The 20046-nt window shown below is 41.8% G+C and overlaps 1 protein-coding gene across 1 annotated transcript; it reads left to right on the top strand.

Annotated features, from left to right (window-relative positions):
- Positions 1-3910: 3910 nt before the first annotated feature.
- nck2a (NCK adaptor protein 2a) lies at positions 3911-19958 on the top strand. The gene is made up of 4 exons (XM_061287855.1): positions 3911-4191; positions 12140-12381; positions 16833-17614; positions 18055-19958. The coding sequence occupies exons 2-4, from the start codon at positions 12156-12158 to the stop codon at positions 18247-18249; spliced, it is 1203 nt and encodes a 400-aa protein (XP_061143839.1). The 5' UTR covers positions 3911-4191; positions 12140-12155; the 3' UTR covers positions 18250-19958.
- The last annotated feature ends 88 nt before the right edge of the window (positions 19959-20046 follow it).

Below are 20046 nucleotides of genomic sequence, written 5' to 3'. Positions count from 1 at the left end.
AAACCCAGGTTGTTTTCTGTGACACTAGAGAGAAGTATGAAGTTGTCAAGCAAACATTACTCGATATTTGATGCTTCAGTTTCAGTCTAAATATACAGTATATGGTGTTACTCGCTGCTACTGTTTCCACAGATGTCTGTGTACAGACTCGGGTGACTGTCTGTCCTCATATTTCCTATCTTTCAAAGTGAATAATGAGTTGATTTTGTGTTGATTTTAAAACCTGTTTGTCTTGGTGGACATTTTTTTAGACACAAATAACAGGTCCAGGTTTTAAAACGGATCCAGTTTGACATACGGTACACCCAACCTTCCATCCAAGAAATTTCTGGAGCGCTTAGGGTTGCTGGTGAGATGGGGCCTATCTCAGCTGACATTGGGTGAGCAGTTGCGTGCATCCTGGATTAGTTGATAGTCCATCAGGGTACGTATCGACAAATAAACATTCACACTTAGTCTCTATGGGAAATTTTGAGTCTTCGGTGAATGAGCAAGTTTTTGGAATGTTGACTGGAGGTCAAGGTGATTGTGAATTCCACGAAATGGTGTGATTTTTTTTAACGACACTTTTGCTTGCCAATAAACAGCAGTCAAGTGTAGTCACTGTTTCGAAGTTCATTTATGTAAGATGGACCAATCAGTGATGACTGAACAGTGCAGCTGCCTCAAAAAACATCCATCACTACATCCTGAGAAAGTATTTACAAGGAAGACCAAAGATTCTCTTTCCTCATCATGTTTAATGGCTGTGGCAGCTGCAGCCATTTTAGAAATGTGCTGATGACCATGTCGTTTTTTTTCCTGTTTGAAATGCAGTTTTTGAAAACACATGGAGATTTACAGTATATTCCGGACTATAAGTCATCTGTGTCACTCCAAATCATTAAATCCATTAAAATCTTCGTCCTTTGTATCACTTATAAACTACACCGCTGCTGACTCCGGAAGTGCATGTGGCGCTGACGTCGGACCCATCGTCAGTTGCGGTTCCAATTATTCCACAGGCCTAGTGCGCCCTTATGCGGTTTACAGTGAAAATAACATTTTAAGTGAAATACTACACTACTAAGTAAGTAAGTAATGCGTTAATGATCGGAGTAATAATGTGTTAATAATTTCACATATAAATCGCTCCTGATTATAAATCGCACCCCTGGCCAAACTATGAAAGAAACTGCAGCTTATAGTCTGGAAAATACGGTAATTATATTAATTATATTATATTAATAATAAGTATGTTTGCCAAAGATGGATAATGTCAATATTGTCACGACAGACAGCAGCATCACAGATAATCTGGTATACATTGCATTCTACTAGAAATTGCAGTCGATGAGTGATTGGCACATCTGCTGCTCAACACTGAACTTTGAACCCGCATGCAGTCTTTCCTCTTTAGATGTGTGTTCATCCTTCTTCCCATATTTTAAAACAAGCATGTTCAGCTTGGTTGAAATTCCAAATTGTCCATTGCCGTGAATGCCGCTTTAAAATGCTATCCCATTAAAATGCATCCCACTTGAGTCACGTTTCACGAGCCTGCAGGACACAGAATAGCCCACATTGCCCAGGAGTCATCCTGAGTTCCTTCTCCATCATCATTTCCAGTCAGGTGGGCTTAAAGGCAGCCGCCCCTTGGTCAAAATAGACCTCCAGTTCCTTGGACCTTGTAACTATAGCTTCAGCCCCCACTCACTTGCCGTCTTTTAGCACCAGCAGGTGAAAGGCGAGGAATATAAAACGGGGGCGAGGGTTGGGTTGGATATCCTGGCAGGGGGAAGCCGTCGCAAGTAGAGCGGTGACTTGTGTAACTCTGACTTGACTGATATGTTCTCCGGGTATAAGTGAGAACGTGCGAGATTAATTTGGCTTTTTAGTTTTTGTTTTGTAATCAAGCACAAGCCAAGGGAATTCTTTCCTCAGCAACAACCATTCCGATTGAATAATATTTACTACGGAAGAGTCATTTGTATCAGGGTCATCGTCATCATGAAGGCTTTAGTAACTATACAGGTGATGTTTTAAGTCACATTTTAGTCTTCCTATCTGTAATGGAAGTAGCTCCTTCGTCATAACAGGCTGATACAAAGTCTGTGCAATGACCCGGCGGTCTATCTTTCACGCCATTCTTCCATCACTTGTGAGCAAGACAACAAGATACATTGACTCCTCCACTTGTGACTCCAAACCTTGTGAGGGCACTTCACCCTTTGGAGGTGCTGAGTTCCATCCCAACAGCTTCATGCTCTGCTGAGAACTATACCAGCGAGAGTGGCAAATCACAATTTGATGAAGTCAACAGAACCACATCATCTGCAACAAGCACACACTAATACTGAGGTCACCAAACCTGATTCTCTAAGTGGCTCACCTGGGCTCAGATATTCTGTCTATAAAGGTAATAAACAGAATTAGTTGCAAAAAGGAAGTCTTGGTGAAGAACAAACCTCAGTGGAAACAAACCTGACTTGCTGCTGACAATCCAGACCCAACTATGGGACCGATCGTACAAGAACCAAACAGTGGGTATCAGAACTTTGGTACTCCTTATGGAACAGGTAGAATCTCTGTGCAAGAACATTTCAGATATCCATTGTTTGTTCCATCGCATCATATGACAAATATCGTTTTTCTTACAAATCTACAATCAGACCATGTGCAGGCCAGTGTGCATGTGCTTTTACTTAGCTTGACTACTCACGGCCCCTCGGAAGGTCACACTATCAGTCATGAGACATGCAGTACTGATGAATGACTATGTAGACCAGGGATCTGTAACCTTTATTATCAAAAGAGCCATTTTGACCCCTCATCTGCCCAAAAAAATATTGTAGGGAGACGCACAAAATAACAGAACTTGTAAAAGTTCTGCTGACATTGTTTCAAGATGTACACAAAGTATGTACATCTTGAAACAATGTCAAAAATATCCAATAACATTTACAAGACATGCATATTTCTAACATTTCTTTCAGTGAAGTTGCAGGAATAAGAGTGCAAAAAATGTGTGTGAGAATAGTTATTGTACAAGGAGAGACTTTTGGCTTTTCCCTGTTAGAAGTTGCCACCGCGAGTGATTTGCTGTGTGTGAGCTTTTTTTTTGTAGACCTTTGCTGCCTCCAGCTGGAAATTCACACCACATAACACTCACTGCATGAAGCAAGGACTGCAGAGAGAACACCTCCTTGCCTCCCTGGACATCCAAGGAGCAGCAGTGGAAGAAGTCCACCTTTTCCAAGAACCTCAACTAGAGCTGAAACATTTTCTGTCAACAGAAGAAGGCTCAATTTCGTTTTGAATTCTTGGAATGGTTTGTTGAGGGCTGTTTATGTGACTTTTTATCAATTGTATGTAATTCAATAAAAAAATGTGTCTAAATTACAAAACCTCTTCTTCATCAAAATGATCGCCCTGGGCGATAATTAGAATAAATACGGTAATTATTTTAATTGCTCGACAGCACTTATAGTAATACTTTTCATTGATAATAGTAATATTATTATTATTTATATTTTTATTGATTTGCAAATCTCGTGTGCAAAAAAAAAGCTGAGCAATGATTTTGAAAGAAAATATTCAATCGCGGGGGAAAAAAACACCTTTAAATTCACAAATTTGTATTCTTTTATTTAATTTAGGCACTTTTGATCCCCTGTCCCTTCGGGGCTCCGTACACTTCTTCCTGTAATCGGCAAGAGGGCGACATTATCCCCCACATGTCGCTCTTCGTCAGCGGCGTGCTGTGCCAGTCTGGGTTTTGACGTCACCAGGACGCCATAAAATTCGGCCATCCAAAAGTCGATTCAAACCGGAAATTAATTCTACCTTCAGATTAAAATTCAAAGTCGCAGCTCAGTCTGCTTTTATTTTGAAAACCATCATCGGAAGTGTAGCCATCACCTCTTCCAGCTTGTTCCGCGTGAATGCGCTGTGGAAGGCTCCTGGTGGTGGTTGCATTCAAGGCGGCGACAGAAAAAACAAGCGAGGATTGCTTGAACAGAACAGTCGGCAATTTTCACCACTCACCGCCCCTCCACAAAAAACTGCAGAAGACGCCATTTAATGTACTTAAACATCCGTTGGTTGATTAAGTTACTTTTGCCAGGCGTCTTATTCCTGGGGTCGTGCAGTCAGTCAGTCAGTCAGTCAGTCAAGAGAGTGTCGCCGTTTCTCCCTGAAGCCAACACTAAGGTAAGCTTCGAATCGTTAAGCAAGTTGACTTTTCACCTTCTAAAAGCCATTTTGCCGTTTTAAATGACGAAAAGCTTGAATCGCAAACGGCAGTAAAAGTTGTGACGAAACGGCTGCGTGCTCTCGTCACTTTGGAAGCTCTGACGCAGGCAGGGTCTTTGTCCGGACAGAAACGGTGCTGTCTCCGTCACTTGCGCTACATTTGGCCTCGTTGTGTGCAAAATAGGCCGAATGATCCATTTTTTTAGCCATAACCTTTAATTCATCAACTGAAAGAGCTTTAATAAATGTGGTGGGAAAAATCCAGAAGGTGTTTTTTAAGCTTGAATGGGCGCCTAATTGCACATCTGTTTTCCTATACACTACAGCCCCGACATTCTTATAGTAAAACAATATGATCAACTTTAATGTTCGGGTTTTGTCATTGTTGCAATCTGAACCTTGTCATTGTTTGATTGCATGTCTTCGTGGCTACTGCAACCTGTCCAGATTTGGGATTACTGCCTGACAGACATATTGTTTTTACTGTGATGTATCAATTTGAAGGGAGAGCTTTTGGTTTTGGTACAGGTACTGTTTGCAAGGCCCACCTTTTCTGCAGGCACACCCTTCCGGTATGGCCGGTGGTGTAGTGCTGGTACAAGGTTCACTTGAAATGTCAGGTATGTGGAAGGTGAGCGGACGAAAGAGGGCAAGGAATGTTTTGAACAAACTTGCCTCTTCATTGAAAACCGTCACTGCTGTGAACTAACTTAGTCCATTACACATTTGACACTTTTGACAGCTTTGAAAATTGCAAACCAATACCTAGTGTGGTATACTATACCTGTATACAACTATTTCAATTATGTAAAGACACCAGTTCCATTGTTGGCTACCTGGGATCCCCTAACCGGTCGACGTTTTCGGCATTAAATAATTATTTGATTGATGAAATTCTGCCGCGTCGGCAATTGATTTTCGATTGTCTTGAAACAACTGTGGCAAAACAGAGAATATCGACAGGTTCATCTTGAATATCATGAATAAGTCTGTTTATTTCATTGGGTCCGTTTTAAACATGGGAAACATTTCACCATCTAATTTAGCTAACAACCCAAAGTTGGAAATTTGAATATCTACTGATGCAGACATTGTCCTCCTGAAAAGTAGCAAATTGAACTTTTAACTATATTCATTTACATCCACCTGTATCGGGCCCTGTAAAGTTTTGCAACATCTGATTTGGTTAGACATCCTAGTAAAGATGATCCCACGAATCTGTGTTTCAATGTTGAAAGTGAGATTTAAAGTCCTTACTCGAGCAGAGTTTAATGAAGAGCGAGCACAGATGGGCACACGGGCGACATGGGCAACTGGGTGGTGTGAGATAAAGGTCGTCCCATTGTTATTATAATCAACTGTAATCTGGCCAGTGGGTAACCATTCAACGGAGCGTGTTTGCTGCTAAAACAATAGAGATCACTGCTCGAGCACCAATCGTGAGGAAAGCGAAGGAGGATTTGTGCTGCCGCTAGCATCTGTCTTATTTATTTATTTCTAATCAGTTTTGAGTCAGCATGTTAAGCTCTTTGTGCTGAGAGTTCCCCTTTGTCCATTAAGTGTGTTTGTTCCGGCCTTGACCCCGTACGTGTCTGTCATGGTCTCCACTTGGGTTGAGTTCCTAATTTTGCGGTCCAAAAACTGAAGTGACAGTCTGTCAACTCACATACCGCTACCACCAGGCAGCAGGCCTAATCCCGCTCTGGGTTTCCAAAGCGGAGAGGGGAACCAACGAGGAAGAAAAATGGCAATGAGTCAAGCCAGTTCCTGTATCTCTGATGTCATAACTCTCGATAGTATGGGAGGTGAAGCGGAGGTGATAAATCGTAATGTGATAGTGATTTAAAGGAATTGTTTGAATACTTCTTCTCTGAATGTACAATAAATTACATTTTTAGAACTGGCGATCAATGGCCCCTGCCATACTTTGTGTCCAAGATTTATCATCCACTTGGAAAAAAAAAAAAATTTTGGTGATACTACGTGAAGTGAAGTTTGCCTTGATCTCGAGACGATCCAGCACTATTGCATGAAGATAAGTGAGTCAACCGTCTTCTTGTAGCTTGCCCTGTTGGTACATTGTCCAATATTTGTTCTCACTATTGAGTTCAAGTTGTCCAATCTAGAAATATTAAAAAAAAAGCTTAGATAAAGCCAAATATTTATTTGAAACAGTTATTATGCAAGTTTTTTTTTTTTTGACCAAACAAAATGAGTAATCTTTTTTTTTTTGGTCAACTTTGTATAATAATTGTACTTATATTTTGATGATTTGCACAGCCCTGCTATAAATGATTAATCAATCATCAAAATCCATTTTCAATTCATTTTGGGTGTTTTCTCCAATTGTTGGTGACTTCAGAGTAACGAAAATATTTGAGGTGTTTTATTCCAGCATCTTGTTTGGATTAGATGCTGCAGCCCTTCATGCTCTAATTCTTTTGATTAAGCGACCGCTCTCCCTTTTGCCACTTCCAGCAGTCAATCGGGCAGCCAAACATTTCTTCGTCTAGATCAGCATCTCAGCGAACGCTCCATGCTAGCGGGTTCCCCGTAGAGCTTCGTAGCCCATGTTAACATGCCTCCCTCTGAGCTTCGCCCTCATTAACAGTCTACTTACACTCCTGCCGAGGCAGTGAAATGGCGTTGGCGCGCCGCTACCCGCTCCAGTTCACATCTGTTCAAAGTTTTTCCCTGTAGGTTGATGGAGGGGAGTCAATTGATGTTTGCCCACCCATCAATACTATGTAGATACGAGAAGAAGGGCTCCCTGTTTATTCATGGGTGATGTGTGGAAGTAGCAACTAGACATGTGGGCTTGTATCAGAGACAGACAGCGTAGAATTGGACTTGCACCTCTAAAATGTATTCTTTTTTAGATATATGTCAAAATTGTTTTCTCAAACAAAATATAGACCATTTGGTATGTACTTGCTAAGATACACAAATGAATATTGTACAATATTGTTATTGTAGTCAGCGTTTTCCATTGGACCTATTTAATACTATTTTTGTCGTAGAGAAAAAAGTCTAAATATAAAATGCGGTATAAAATTGAGCCAATGTTGCTGACTCCTCCTGGTTTTATGTATGTTTTACATTTGTATTTTTACCTTACCATTTTTTTATTATTCAAACTGCAGTCCGTTAATTATGTCTCCCCGCTTAATGGATGTTTCTGATGAATTGTTACAATTGGCTGAAAAATGTCTTCGCTTCGTAAAGATGATTAGGTCAATTGCCTTCTGATTTTGTCCTCAAGGACATTAGTCGCGAGATGTGCTGAGTTGAATGAAGGAATATGATAGGCTATCCAACCCCCCCCCCCATCCACCACCACATCCCCTTCGCCTCTCTCGACACACACACAAAGATGACTGCAGCTGAAGGAAGTCCTGCTTTATTTATGAGATGGATCGCTCTGAATGCCACAGGGCTCTCCTGAGAATTCAAGACGGCACACAAACAGTATTTGGTCTCATGCTCAGACACGAACACACACACACAAAACCACACTCGCTGCAGGCCTCCAATGCACACTCGGTCGTTCTCGAGAGTTTTACGGCAAGCCATGAGCACAGATCCACACTTCTCCCGCTTGGTGTGTTGCATCACCCACTCAACAGCTGAGGCTGAACTTGAAATTTGGATGAAATGAAGTCCACTGTCACACTCTGTCTATACCGGCACACTATGTAATGAGAACTAGTGATTCTCCAATGTTGAGGTGGGACACAAAGATGAGGGGTTTGCTTTAAGACGCTACCAATGGATGACTTTTTTTTTTTCCCAGATGATTCATCCTTTTCTTTCATACCAATACCGTATTTACTGAAGTTATGAGCAAAACTGCGTTGGTGTAAGTTGCTGGCAGTCCTGTTGCGGCTAATAAATTTGCAAGAGCATTTTCATTGTAAAAATAATTTTAATATACAGCCCGTGTCAGAAAGGTGATGGCATCGGTATTCATTAATACATTAGACTTGGTTTGTAAGGAACTTTCCTAAAAAAAAAGAAATAAGTCGAATTTCATGACCATATTTTCTTTTTCAGTAGTTATTTTTTCATTGCATTTTTAATTGTATCCCTTATTTGGCTTCGACTAGATGTTATTTTATTCAAAAATACACCCTGCAACTTGTTCCCTTTGTGAAACAAGCTCACATCGAAGCTTCCTTTTTCCTTCTTTCCTCAATTCACACCGTTGTTGCATGGTGTTGCCTGAGTTTTTTTAACATTGTTCTTTTGCTGTTGTGCCAGGGGACATGAATATCACACTGGGGCGCGAGAAAATAAAAATAGCAACCTTTCTTCCGGCTATACCTGACGCAAAAATCGAATGATCACAGCTTGCAGAGGATAGCTTTCGGGGAAACAAGCTGCCCCCGGAGAGACAGACGTGTTTTTCGAGAGCCGAGATGAAAAAGAACTACGCTGTTTAGGAAGGGAACAAAGTGGGCATCAAGGAGCCCCCCACAAAAATGAAAATAATCCATCAAAGTGGAATTAAGCTATGTGTGTGTGTAATTAAAACTTGCTTTTAGTGCAGGAATATTACGAATCTCAGAGGGTGACTGAAAGTCTCATTCTTTGGTAATGCCCCCCGTCGCTGAAAACGAGACCACCCAGTGATGGTTGCTATGGAGATTCACTCAACAATGTTGGCTATGCTGATGAGAGAGAGCCCAAAGTGAGAGGAATGAAAGTGACGTGAAAAATTGCTGTAACGTGGGACGAGGGCTAATCAGAATAAATATCTTCTGTCAATCGAAACTTAAGTGTGTGCTGCACCATCAGATATTCACTTTTCCAATAACTACTACTCTTATTTTTTTATTATCTCAATGACACATTTGTACTAAAGTCTTTGGCTACATTAATGCTCAATTCTTATTTTTGGGTGGAGTCCGTGGGCTTATTTAGTTTATTTTTTTAGTATTCTTTTTTTTATCTTGTGTCCACAGAGGAGCAATTAAAAAAAAAGAGGTGGAAATACTTTACAGAATTTAGAGGTAATGAAGTGAGGCTTTTCAAACGCATTTCATGAAGACATCGCTAAAGATGACGTTGCGTCGTTTTAGCTTTTTTTTTTTTTTTTTTTGCTTGCAGCGTTTTTATTTAAATGTTTTTGCTTCAGGTTTTTTTTTGCATTCATGTGTTTGATTTTTCTTTTTCGAATCAATCCATTTGGTTGTTTGCAACATTCCTTACACGCAGCATTTTTGTTTTGCCTGTTCCTTTGCGTTTGTCTTATTTTTGTCCGCATCTTTTCCGTTTTGCTTGCAGCATTTGTGCGTTTGTCGCGTTTAGCCGTTTGCAGCGCGTTTGCCCTTGTTGCCCTCCACAGTTTTTTGCTTTGTCATTCTCACAAATGAGTAGTGCCGATAGCTAATTGGAAACTGTGCGCAATGATGCTTATTACCCTTGCAGAACATCAAATCACTGCAAAAATTGATTATTAGAACAGCTAAAAGCAAAATATGCCCAGATGATCATTTAAATTGACTTTTTTTTTTTTTTTTAATTTATGAACTATAGGTAATATTTTGCATTGCCAAACTTGTTGGCTCTCTGGTTTATGAGAAAAGATGCCCCAGTTTGGGATTGCAATAGTCCTTTTTTATCCCCTTGGCGGGTTAAGCGCAGCGCAATAATCTATCCTAAACCTAGTCCTGCTTTGTGAACGAGGCGAGCTGACACTCCATAAACCGTCAGAGACTGAATCAGCAGCGCCTCTGTTGGTTGAAGCCAGGTATTGCGCTCTGTTTGGTCTCAACGCAATCATATCAGCAATCAAGTTCACACTGACAGAATCAATCAATTGCTGTTTTCCCCTTTCATCCATTCCTGTTCAAACTGCCTCCAGTAAATTGTGTGTGCGTGCGTTGAGGCGACAGATTGAAAGCTTGTTAAGTTGATAAACTGTTCAAAGAGTCGCCAGTCAATATCTTTTAATGGTCATGTGGCGCAGCAGCAGCAGCAGCTGCTGCTCTACTTGTAAACACCATGGAGGTGTTCAGTGGGCCAAGTGTCTTTAAACAGGACCATTGGGCTGATTAACATTGTGGAGCCTCAAAGAGAGCTGCTGGCTCTGCTTCGTCACGTTCCAACGTTCATTGAGTTTACTCCAAATGTTCTCCTATTGCCAGTAAAGCAGCTTCCCTCTTGAAACTGTGTGGGATGAAGTGGAAGCAGGGGGGGGGGCAATGAGTTCCCATTGGCTGAATGCTCCTTGTGTTTGACCTGAATGGCAAACACAGAAAGCTCTGCCAGATCTTTTTCCCTTTAAACATCTCCACTCTTTTTTTTTTTATAATCCTCTTTTACGTCCCTTTTCTCTTTGTGCCGTGTTAAAAGAGCCCCCCCCCCCCTCCAGTTCAGCTGCCTGTCTCTCATCTATGTTCCCCCCCCCCTCTTTCAATTCTCAGTAGAATGAACTTCGTTAGGGGGTTTCTCTCACATTTGATCAGATATTTATGAATCATCAAATGAGATTCACTTTAAATCAATTTCAGATGCCCAAATGTGTAACTCCTGCAGTGACCATGTTTAATCTGGTCAATATTTGCCTAAATCCAACATAAAATCCCTGCGCAAGGATCATAGCAGCTCAATCAAGCATGCAGGATGAATCATTGCAGTACAAAATGGAAATTAGAACAACTCGGTGTGATTCAGCAGCTGTAGCCTGAGGCGGACAGAGGCCGCAGCTTGTTCGCATACCTTACTCCTGTTTTATGGAAGAATCTCTTCTGCTATTTCTCTTTCCTTGAATTTGGTCATCTCCAGCATTTGTTTGCATCTGCTTTGTGGAAGCCACCCTTCTCCACTGCCCTCGTTGCCCCAGTTCGGGGTGGCATCTCTGTTTTGAAAGCCATTCCGACTTTCCTAACGCTGTGTTGCGCAACTTCTCTCCAATCAAGTTTAGCTTTAGTGACTGCAAGCAGAGACACAGTCGTCTCTCCATTGTAGCACTTACAAAATGTTCATGTGATGATGTCACCGCTCCTTTTTTTTTTTTTTGTTGCTTGGAACTCGAAGCTCCCTTCCGACTGCTACCGTCCACCCCAAGATCTTTCCACAGACGATCTGATCTTTTGCTGTAACCTAATTGGTGCGGCTGCATTCCTCCTTAGCCATCACTCTCTCTTGCGGTAGCTCGGCTGGCTCCCCCATTTAGTATCTCATTCATACGGTTCGCCAATCCGGCCCGAGCCGTATCATGAAGAATCACTTGAGCGGTGGTTCGAAACACTTGAGTTGCCTTCAGTTGTAGAACAGAAAATAAGAAGCGTGCGTTGGAATAATTGCATTCCCCCCCCCCACGCGAGGCTTCTGACCGACTGCTGAGCTAAATATAAACCTGATCGTTCAGATGGTTCTCATACCATGAGACTCCCCGAGTCGTCACAAAACGGAAAGAAACGGAGCTTCCCATATCCCAGCATGCATTTCTTCCAACAATCTCTCACGACCCCTGCTGTACTGTCCGACTTGTTAAATCCCTTAGAAGTCAATTTGAGAAAGGCCAACTCGTGTTCAGGGAACTGCTTTGTCTTAAACTGGAGACATTTTTATTGCATTTGCCGTTCTTTATGCCTTTATTTCTTAAAAATGGCGTTTTTTTTTTTTTTTTGTGTCTACGCTAACAGCAGTTAGCCACTAGAGATTTTGCTACTTGGTGGGATTCATACAAGTGTTGGTATTGGAATTAATATTACAACAAACTTTGCCAGATTATGTAATTTAACCTTTTGACAAATTGCAAATCCCTTTAGGGCATATCATCTCCCACAACATTTGCTGATTTAAATGATGTAATTCACTTGGCATTTTTTTCAGTAGTAGGAATAAGAATTATAAACCCCCCCCCCCCTCTCTCTCTATTCCTCTCTTCCTTCCACAGGGGGACTCCATGAAAGATGACAGAGGAGGTGATTGTTGTAGCCAAGTGGGACTACACAGCCCAGCAGGACCAGGAACTTGACATTCGAAAAAACGAGCGCCTGTTCCTGCTGGACGACTCTAAAACATGGTGGCGTGTCCGCAACACCGCCAATCAGACGGGCTACGTGCCGTCCAACTACGTAGAGCGCAAGAACAGCCTGAAGAAAGGCTCACTGGTGAAGAACATCAAGGACACGCTAGGTAAATGACTCGAGGCTTTCACTTACTAATATTCTGCCCTTGCCAGTCTCCTGTTGCATTCTAAAATTTGCTGTCAATTAACCGGGCAATGCCTGCCAAGTATCTTGAATAAAAATAGTTCGACCTTTAATTCGTGCAAGCTAATAAAAAAAAAAAACTGTTGGGAGGAAAATTCTGAAAATAATACACAATCAAATGGTCTCCACCCACCTCTCAAATACTTTTAAAGCTTATAAGTTCGTTTTTGTTTTTTTAGAAAAAGAAAAACACGTGTTACTTTTACACATCAGCCAAGAGAAGCCTATAAGATCTAAATAATATTCATTATATACTCGATATTGTGATATTTGCTGTTAGTTGCACCATAGCGTTGAATTTTAATTTTGACTTGAATGTTTTCTAAATGTGTTTATTCATTTGTATTAATTTAGCTTTGCTAGTAAGCTCAAAAAGCGAAAATCTTTTTTTTTTTTTTATCGTCAAGCCTTACTTGTGGCACACCAAAGATTTTGAGGAGATTTTTTTCTGGGCATGTCTTAGTATCCATCCCCACTGCACGTTTGGCACAAACAACATGAAGTGAAATCTGTGTACAACAAGCTTTTAATTGGAAGACTGTCTCCCTGGACTCTTGTTTCCATGCCAGTGCCCTATTGAGTCGAAAAAATGCTGCCCGGAGGAGTTGTGCTGCCCACAGCCTGAATGGAGTTCAACTCGCCATAAGAGATTTGGATTATTTTGCCCATCCCCAGTCAGCACAGCTTTCACGTGTTCATGCACTGTGTCTATTTTGTGTTACCCAAAATAACACAGTTACAAAATCTTTGACGCCTTTCACTTCTGCTTCAAAACAACCTGAAACCCGACTTGATCTTCTTCTGTGTCTTCTGTTTACAAAGTAGCTCTGATCAAGTTGCTTTACTTTATATAGCAACTCGTTCAAACGGAAACAGGGATCAATGAATGACTATTGATTAATATTACAAAAGCAGGAAAAGAAACATCTGTTATGACATTTGCCGCATGACTTCCCTCTTTTTGCCCTGACTGAGTAATATGGCACCTCATAAGACACAATTGATACCATACTGTATCAAAAATGACCATTTATTTATAGTTGGGAGAGGCTTTTATTTGTGGGGGAAAAGAATTCTGTGCCGATTTTTCCCGTTCCCGACCAAGGACGATTGTCCTAGAAGTATTTTAATCCCCATGTGTGGGTTCTGTTATAGATAAACAATCTTAATCAAATCCTCATGAGACAGTTTATATTTCAGTTTGGATTGGCACTCTCGGTCTGATTTTGTCATTGGAATTGTGATTGTTTTGCATCAGCCCAAGCCACAATCGTTGCTGGTGTTTTGACAGGCAGCGTGGCACGGCCTGTCACCATCCTCCCTCCCCTTGTCCCCCGCTGTTTTACATCCTACCAGCCAAACTGCTCCCCACATCAACCTTTTTTCTCCACACTGTAGCTGCCTTTTTTTTCTTTTCTTTTCTTTTTTCTGACAGTCCCTAGATTGATTACGGAAGATAAGCGTCCATCTAATGGATGTGCTGGAATGATGAATTACTCTACTGTCCTATATTAGAACATTATCGACTGGGCTGGATGTTAAAAGCCCAAGCTTATGCTGCGGTGGAGGTCATATCCTTGATTAGGTGAAGTCAGGAGCTAATGGAACATACTCACATACTTGAGTAGAATATGTTAATTGGTTCACGTGTGCGTTCACTTTCGATTCTGCACTGCTTCTCTTTCTCTGTAATTGTACAACTTTGTATCTACCTTTTTTTTTTTTCAATTCCTCTTTTTACTCACATTTTACTCATGAAATTGCTAATGTCAGTACCAAGACGATACAATATATCCCAAAGTTTATAAATATAAGCATGTTATAATATAGATAAACAACCAGAAATAAAGATCATTTGACTGAAGCCACAAGAATTGGAGATGTGAGCTTTTGCATTGGAACTCTTCAAAAAGAGTTTACCCAAAAAAAATCTTAACTATACACCTTATTAATTCCAACTTAATTCCACATGCTTATTAGCATTCAACACAAAGAACAGTTGCAGAGGAATGCCTGTACCATATAATAGGATCTATTTAAAACAAAAAATAATTAAAAACAAAATACATAATACATGTATTTCTAAATGTTAAAGATAAAGTTCATCAATAAAGAGAATAAACATCTAAGTTAAAAAAGAAAATCCGCTCCACAAACTTAAGGCAGCAATCTCCCATACAGCCCAGTCCTGCTTTTATTTCTCTATATATCATAGGTTTTCTATTTTTTTTATTTCTTATATCTAACCTTTCTATTTTCTACCAGTTATGTGTTGCTCTTCCACACGAGTTCTCTAATGCACATTGATCCTCAATGAGTGGAAGCCTTCCGGTGTGGTTCCACTGGATGAAATGTGGACGAAGCAATTCTAACCGCTAGTGCACCAAGCAGCATGACCCAAAATGAGCCAAGGTGTATTTCAATCAGCAAGTGGCTTTTTTGTTTTCCTCTGAGGAAAACAAAAAATGAACCTTTGATGCTTCTTATACAAGCAGCAAATGGAGAAAACTCTCCGTCCAACTAAAGTAAGACTACTAAACATGTAGGATTTGTGCCGCGTCATCCATAAACATGATCTACTTGTGATTCCCATCCCACGACTCATCATTGTCAGCTCTGGTCTTCAGCTGGCGAGTACCATCTGCCAAGGGAGCCCTTGTCTTTTTTCTCCCCCGCCAACAGAGTTTCATGCTACTCTGCGTGAACCCCGCCACACTTCCAACAATGCAAATGGGCCCGGTCCGCAATCGGCGTTGACATTTTGTGGCATTTCGCCGGGGCTCTGTAGGCAAACTGCAAGATTAGCTGTCGAGGCGTGCACAAACGAAAAGATTTGCTGACAAAAGCCTCAACCGTCAGATGAACTGTTTAGTTGGCAAATATATGTTGCCGTAAAAACCGAGCAACCGTTTTATCGTCCGTGATGTCAATTTAAATGCGAGTGAAGACCTCACGTGATTTCCCACTTGACTACTCCTAGCCTACACGGAGCTGTTACTGTTCCACTTAAACTGCCCTGTTAGTGTCATTACTCGACTTCTTTACTGTGGGCTAGCAATGCTAATGCTAAACAGCTTCACATCTGTGTACCATTGGGTTTCCTAGCTTCCTACGTGAAACGGAATAGAAGAAAGGGGTGAAAAGTTTAACCTCCAAGATGTGACCTGCCGTATTTTCCGGACTATAAGTCGCAGTTTTTTTTTCATAGTTTGGGCCAGGGGTATTCAGCCTGTTGTTGCCTCTATTCTATTTTTATTTGAAATTGCCTTTCAAGATGACGTGTCTGTTCTTGGTGTTGGATTTTATCAAATAAATTATCCCCAAGAATGCGACTTATACCCCGGTGCAACTTATATATGTCTTTATCTTCTTTATTATGCATATTATGGAAGGTGTGATTTATATTCCGGAGCGATTAATAGTCCGGAAAATACGGTACTTTGTTGGATTGAATTGTTCAGTGCTGGCTGTGTCAAAGGGCACACGTTTGTGGTAACAATCATTCAGTCATATTATTAGTAACAAGCGAGTACCAGGCTCATACTGGTTTCAGTCTAAAGAAAAAAAAGGATGTTCAACATAAATTACAGGACTCTGAGTCATTTTCAAAGATCCGTTTTAACGCGTTTGACATAGTTGCAAAACAAATAACACCCCCATTTTAGCTAGCTTGTGGTTCTGTAAACGTACCATTCCAATACACCCTGTCTCCGTCAAGTGGGGAAATCATAGCTTTGATTTCGGATGAAGCAGTCTGTCCTGGGCCCTTGGTGCCTGCTCCACTTTACCCTCCCTGACTGTCTATTTTCAGCCTTTTGATTAGCATTGGATGCGCATGCTCATGTCACGACTCCACAGAATGCACAGAATGTGATGGTATGTGGGAGAGGGGGGAAAAGTGCACCCGGCGGGGTGTTGTGGAGAATCGATCAATCGATCCTCCAGCGCTCAGGTTTTCTCAAGATGTCAAGTATCCTTTTCTTGGGGCTCCTCCTCTTTTCCCTGAGGAACGCTGACCTGCCCTTTTCTCGTTGCCATGACGAGCTAAGAGCGCTCCGATGGAGAGGCTTGAAACCTGCTTTGGCACGGTACACCGGTTCTTAAGTGGCTTCGGAGAGTTCAAAGCGTAAAGGCCTTTTTCTTGGCTTGCGTTGGCTCCGCAACAAGTCGGGTGGAAAGAACTGAGATGGAATGGGTTTCAGAAATATGAATAAAAGATGATCGCAATTTTAAATGCATTTAAAGACTCAGAAAGGATAAAACTGTACTTAAAGGAGAAATCTATATTGCAGATTTTCACCTATTTTAAGGGGCTGCCTGGAATGTAATCTTCACGCTGTAATGGTCACGACCCTCGTTTCATTCCCGTTGCAGGTTTGGGAAAAACAAAGAGGAAAACGAGTGCCCGCGATACTTCGCCGACCCCGAGCTCCGACACGGAATATCCCTCCAACGGTAGCGGCCCCGTCGGGGGAATGGGAGGAGGTGGCGGCGGCGGCGGAGGGGCCGCGGAGAGAATCAACGACCTCAACATCCCCGCTGTGGTCAAGTTTAGCTACACGGCAGGGAGGGATGACGAGCTGACCTTGATGAAGGGCTCCCGGGTGGTGGTGATGGAGAAGTGCAACGACGGGTGGTGGCGAGGCACCCAGGCGGGACGTGTGGGCTGGTTCCCTTCCAATTACGTGCAGGAGGAGATGGTAGGGCCAGATGACAGAGGGGAGGGGGATTCGTCACGGATATACAGCACTCAAGGGACCATGCTGGCCAACGGGAGCGCCGGCGGCGTGCTGGACCTAGTGCAGACCCTCTACCCCTTCAGCTCCGTCACGGAAGAGGAGCTCAATTTTGAGAAGGGCGAGGTCATGGAGGTGATGGAGAAGCCGGAGAACGACCCTGAGTGGTGGCGCTGTAAGAACTCGCGTGGCACGGTGGGCTTGGTTCCTAAAAACTATGTGATGGTGCTGGACGAGCGACCCGGCCCACCGTCCTCCACGGCCGTGTCGCCGCGCAACCGCCGCGTGGCGGCGGCGCGGTCGGGCCGGTTCGCCGGGAGGGACTGGTACTACGGCAACATCACCCGACACCAGGCCGAGCGCATCCTTAACGAGAGAGGCGACGACGGCGACTTCCTCGTACGAGACAGCGAGTCGTCGGTGAGTCTAAAGACGCCGTCTCAGAGTGATGTAGCGTCATTCCTGAAATCCGTTTTTATTTTGAAATTTGTTTATTGCCTCGTGTTGCTTTCGGTTACAGTGATTTTTTTATTTTTTTTAAACGAAGACGCACTTTATGAGTAAACATGGCTACAAACAGGTAAATAGATAAACGCACACAAAAAAGTGAGTTTGGAAATGTCGTCTCCTGGGGAAAGCGTGCTTAAAAAGCAAATCCTGACTCATCCTTGTGGTCCCGGAGAGTGCACTTGCGTGCTTTGAGTCATCCATCGTCCATGGAAAATACTACACGGTGGTCAGATGATGCCACAGACTTTTAGCTCCGCAAAAAAAAAAAAAAAAATGAATAAAAATAAATATGACCTTGTCGCAAATAATTTAGCGTGAATGTCACCGGAATAACTCTTTTTGCTTTTCAGCCCAGTGACTTCTCAGTGTCTCTGAAAGCGCCGGGCAAGAACAAGCACTTTAAAGTGCAGCTGTGCGACGGAGTCTACGGCATCGGCCAGCGCAGGTTCACTTCCATGGAGGAGCTGGTGGAGCACTACAAGAAAGCTCCCATCTTCACCAGCGAGCACGGGGAAAGGTTGTACCTGGTCAAAGCACTGCTGTGAAACACACACACACACACACACACAAACAAACACTGCTCCCTGACTGTCTCATGACTCAAGCCTTATCTGGACATCCTCTGGTGGTATCCACACTGCATCCACATCCTCTGCCGCCCCCTTGTGGCCATCAGGTGAAGCTCCCAGCAGGTGACCACTGAGGCCCTCCCGTGGGGGGGTCCTGAAGGTCTCTGATGTCATACACGTCATATTGGAGTATGACCTAACACCACTGCTCTTAAACACAGTTGAAAAAGATCACAACTAGCTGTTGATTTTTCTTTTCCCGGTTTTTTTTTTTTTTGCTTTCCTTTGTTTGATTTTACTTCTTCATCAAAGGTGTCAGTCATTACAATGACTTCAGTAATTGACCAGAATCACTCGCTTGCCTTCTTGTCGCATCCGTTTTTATTTGAAATCTTTTTTTTCATTTTCCACGTTATCCCTGTGCAGTCGACCCCAATGACACTATTCATAACTGTGGCAAATATTGAGTTCCAATTTACCCCCCCCAATTATTCATAAGCACTACTCATTATGATTTAAAGTCCAAGCCTATTCTTAACCTGAACACATAAGTCATTGATCATCTTAAAACGTTTTGATGAACTGCAAAGGCCAAATTACTCATAACCTGAACTCAATTTGAGTTGAAATCATTGACAAATTATTCATAACCTGGGCTTTTTTTTTCATATTTACAAATCACATATTCATAACTTTGGGGCTGAATTTTGCATAGCCTGTACACAATTTTAGTTAGCATTAAGTCCAAATTATTCACAACATGAACATATTGTTAAAAATGTCAAAAGGTGATAAGATATACTAAGATAGTTTGGTTTATCAAGAATTCTTTTTAGAAATTGTCTCAAGTTTTCTAAAGCCACACAACAAACAAATTTGGATAACAGTTATTTGTTTTCATTGCATTTTTTCAGGAACTGTTATAACAAGCTCTTGGTATGTCTAATAATGGACTCTTGCTCTAGATGTTCAAGTTCCCATAGTACAAAAATATGTGTTGACTTCAACTCCTGTTTCAAAGTAAAAAAAAAAAAAAACATTAAAAAAAATGGACTTTTTCCCCCCACATCTGTAACACAACTTACCCTTTAACAAATACAAATTCCATCCAAATGTGTGGGGTGCTAAAAATGATTTCTTGTTCGGTTAATCGGTCTAACAAAATGTGGTCACCCAGTCTTAAGGGCATCACTGTACTCATCCGCTCATCAGTGTGTCAACTTATTGTGAAAGCCTGCTTAAGTTCATGAAAGCATTTGGATCCACTTCTACTAAGAAATGCAGTAATGAGATGGGGCTGATTGTCGAAAATGGTCTTTCAGGGGCCATTACATGTGCCAAATGTTTGTCTCCGGTGCGTCCCGGCATCACAAGTAAACACTACTCGTTTGGTTCCGAGCCAACCTAAACATTTGCTTCATTAATTAAGTCTTGTCCAACCAAGCACACATTCTTTGGATTGTTTGGTTTGTTTACCGATGGAAGTGTTGAGGGTTGGTTCACTTTTTTTTTTAATTGTTACTATATAGGATCTATCTGAATGTTATTGAACATTGTTATTTAATTCTTGTCTCCACCGTATGTATATATTCCCAAATAGGACACCAAGCGCTCGGTCATCCAACTTTGGTACTGTATCACGGACAAAGTGATGACAATTGTTCAATAAAAGTTTTTTGAAAGAATATTGAAACCACTGTTTTTAGTAAATATCTTTTTGCATAAATATCACATTGACAGTACAAGCATAGTACGAGAATAGTGCAGTACTCA

Source organism: Syngnathus typhle, linkage group LG9 (genome assembly GCF_033458585.1).
Source record: "Syngnathus typhle isolate RoL2023-S1 ecotype Sweden linkage group LG9, RoL_Styp_1.0, whole genome shotgun sequence".
Classification (NCBI taxonomy): Eukaryota; Metazoa; Chordata; class Actinopteri; order Syngnathiformes; family Syngnathidae; genus Syngnathus; species Syngnathus typhle.
Note: the sequence above shows the minus strand (reverse complement) of the source record. Positions and strands in the feature narration are given on the sequence as shown.

Bases quoted from the DNA above. Each gene is read 5' to 3' on its own strand.
- nck2a (XM_061287855.1), top strand. From the start codon at position 12,156: ATGACAGAGGAGGTGATTGTTGTAGCCAAGTGGGACTACACAGCCCAG. The intron at 12,382-16,832 runs GTAAATGACTCG...TTCCCGTTGCAG, and splicing joins GAACATCAAGGACACGCTAG to GTTTGGGAAAAACAAAGAGG. The intron at 17,615-18,054 runs GTGAGTCTAAAG...TTTGCTTTTCAG, and splicing joins TACGAGACAGCGAGTCGTCG to CCCAGTGACTTCTCAGTGTC.